Genomic DNA, 2,939 nt, shown 5'->3' with positions numbered 1-2,939 from the left:
GTATCCTGCTCCACTGCCTTTGCATGAGTAGGCACTTAAACAACTGAGCTAAGGGCAGGCCCCCGCATCTGCTCTCAAGACAGGGGAGAGGAGCTGCCTCTGAAGCAGGGCTCCTGTCGTCCTGGCTGAAGACAGAACTCACTGTCTGCCAGTTGGGAAGTTCTCACAGTCCTTGGAAAGATGAAGGGAAAAGGCCAGGGAAGACAGACCCAGGGCTCACTCATGACCAAGGCAAGGCCAACTGTAACTCAGCCTCCCCTACCTGGCTCTGCATAGCCAGGCCTGCGCTTGATCTCGAAGCCAGCAGGGGTGGCGCGAGAGACACCTACCTGGAGACTTTGGCCCTCCATCACATCCCCACAGCCTACAAGGTGGGGTCCGGAGACAGGCGGAAAGCACATGGACTGACTGGTCCCCATCTCATCACCAGCTGGACCGAATGACTGGGGTGATACTGGACTTGACGGCTGCAGGGCAAGACACAGGGCAGCCTCTTGCTGGTTTCTTCTTAGCTTCTGGTTCCTTATGAGTCAGCACATGTCACCCTATCAACTTCCTCCTGCCCTTATCACTCCATCCTCCCTGCCAGTCACTCCTCCTGTCACACAGATCATCTGTTTTGCCAAAGTGACTTTACAGGGTTCAGGGGATGACTCCCCCCAGCCCCTAGGAGGATAAGGAAATGGTGAGGAGAAAGAACTTCCATCTTCTTCAAAATCCTCCAAGGGTTTACTCAGCACCCACTATGTGCCTAGCATAACAGCAGTACCTGCTGCAGAGACAGCAAGGACCTTGGCCTCATCAAGCTACTAACAGTCATGAAGTTCTAGAACTTACTTTTCAGCACCACGCTAAGCACATTATGTACATTATCTCACTTTGTTCTTTCAACCACTCTCTGAAGCAGCTAGTATTAAGACCTGCATTATAGGAGAGGAAACTACAGCATAAAGAGGTTGGCTATCTCCTCAAATTGCCCTGCCTAAGTGTAGCAAGCCCAAGTCAGGCAAATCCAGACACTGAGTTCTTAAATACAACTGGCACCATTCATTAGGCGACTCAAATAGGCATCTATGAAGTCCGACTAAATTACTGGCTCTAAGGTGGCACTTATGGGGGGGCCTTGGGAAACAAGATTTGGCAAGGCAGACAAGGGGAAGAAAACATTTCTAGACAAGACATAATATAAGAAGAGCACAGAGGCTGGGGAGATAGCTCAGCAGCACAAAGCCTGCCGGGCTCTGTGAAGTTATGAGTTCGATTCCCAATACCAATGGGGGCAGGGAAGAAGAGCACAAAAAGGCCAAGGTCAGGAGTATGACACAGGCAGATCAAATGGGAGCCTTCCTGGTGACAGAAACACCTATGTCTGACCAGGTCCCCATTTCTGGCCCCATTTTAGGAAGCTGCTTCCTAAACTGCAGCTAATGCCATTGTTCCCTCGCCTTCAATTTCTCAAGACCATCCTCCTAACTTCACTCTGCCAGGAAGTATGCCAAGTGCTTTATATCTAGCATTTAATGTTTTTTGGGTTTTTTGTTTGTTTTATCTTTTTGAGACAAGGTCTTGCTATGCAGTTCAGGCAGGCTTTGAGTTCATCCTATTGCCTAGGCTGGTTTCAAACTCACAGTGATCCTCATGTCTCAGTCTTCTGAGTGCTAGGATTACAGATGTGTGCCACCATGCCCAGCTGTAGTATGTAATTTAATCCTCTAAACAGTCCTCTGATATATGTATTAGTAACTCATTTTACAGACAAGGAAACTGATACTTGCTAAGGTATCTAACTTACCCAACAACACACAGCTAGCAGAGCCAGAATCAAATCATGGACAATTATGGAGATGTACTCAAACTTCCCAGGATCCAGGGCCTGGAACTAAGGTGGGGTTGACCTCTCCTAATCTCAAGAGCCAGCCCCCACATGACATGAGCCAACCAGTCACATCTAGGCACTGGGAAGTATCTGGACAAAGAGTGGACACAAAACATTAAGCTGGTCCAATCAGAATAAAACCCAAGACTTTGGTTTGATAGTTGAGGTGAAAAACATTCTTTGTTGTTTTGAGCTAGCAGGATGTACATCTGTTCGCTGCCAACTGGTTTTGAACTACTGTACCCACTTTGCTACTTCTGGGGATAAGGCTACCCAGAGTGGACGGCAGAGCCAGGAGAACCTCAAGCTGCTTTCATGAAAACATCCCTGGATTAAACCATATCTTACACTTGACCCATTCCTAGGCTTTCCAGTTACCTGAATCGATAAATTCTCTTTCTTAAGTTACCATAATTAGCAATGGCTAGGGGTATAGAGTAAGTCTAGCATGCACAAGGCCCTAGGTACGATATGCAGCACCACAGAACAACTAAAAACAAACCAACAGAATTATACTTCTGTTGTTTACAACCAAGCAAAGCATCCCACATTGTTAATCACCACTTTACTCTGCTTCTTTTAACGTGGTCTGCAAGGGTTCAGAGAGTTCAAGTCAAAACAAGCCTGGTCCAGAAGAGACCTCAGGGATCATGTCTGTCAGTTCTCCTCAGAGTCACCTCCCCTCCCTGCCCAGAACCTTTATACACTTTACTGATGAAGAAACTAAGGTTCTGAGAGCTGGGCCAGGTCACAGGCAGAAGCATAATTACACACAGATTTGCTAACTCCCAGCTACCAATTTTCCTGTCCACTGGAAACCACTCCACAAAATGGAAAGCCCCAAGTAATCCTCATGTTATGTTTAACTTTATTTATTTATTTGGCAGAAACAGGAATTGAACTCAGGCCCTTGAGCTTGCCAAGGAAGCGCTTAGTCCATTGAGCCATCTCCCCAGCCCCTGTTATATTTAACTTTAGAAGATGATAAATAGTTTTGTAAGCCCCTGAGTTCAAGACTAAAGTACGGGGAACACAGCACAATGCTGTCTCAAAAAAGAAAAAA

At 46.8% G+C, this 2,939-nt stretch overlaps 1 protein-coding gene across 1 annotated transcript in view; it reads right to left on the bottom strand.

Moving 5' to 3' along the window:
• Pafah2 (platelet activating factor acetylhydrolase 2) overlaps positions 1-599 on the bottom strand; it is a 53,773-nt gene extending 53,174 nt beyond the window's left edge. Inside the window, exon 1 of the mRNA XM_023722441.1 lies at positions 330-599. Coding sequence (XP_023578209.1) covers positions 330-419 — 90 coding nt within the window. The 5' untranslated portion in view covers positions 420-599. The remainder of the gene's footprint in view (positions 1-329) is intronic.
• Positions 600-2,939: the final 2,340 nt, after the last annotated feature.

The sequence above is a fragment of the Octodon degus genome, unplaced genomic scaffold, assembly GCF_000260255.1.
Source record: "Octodon degus isolate 3935 unplaced genomic scaffold, OctDeg1.0 scaffold00092, whole genome shotgun sequence".
NCBI classification, from domain to species: Eukaryota; Metazoa; Chordata; class Mammalia; order Rodentia; family Octodontidae; genus Octodon; species Octodon degus.
Note: the sequence above shows the minus strand (reverse complement) of the source record. Positions and strands in the feature narration are given on the sequence as shown.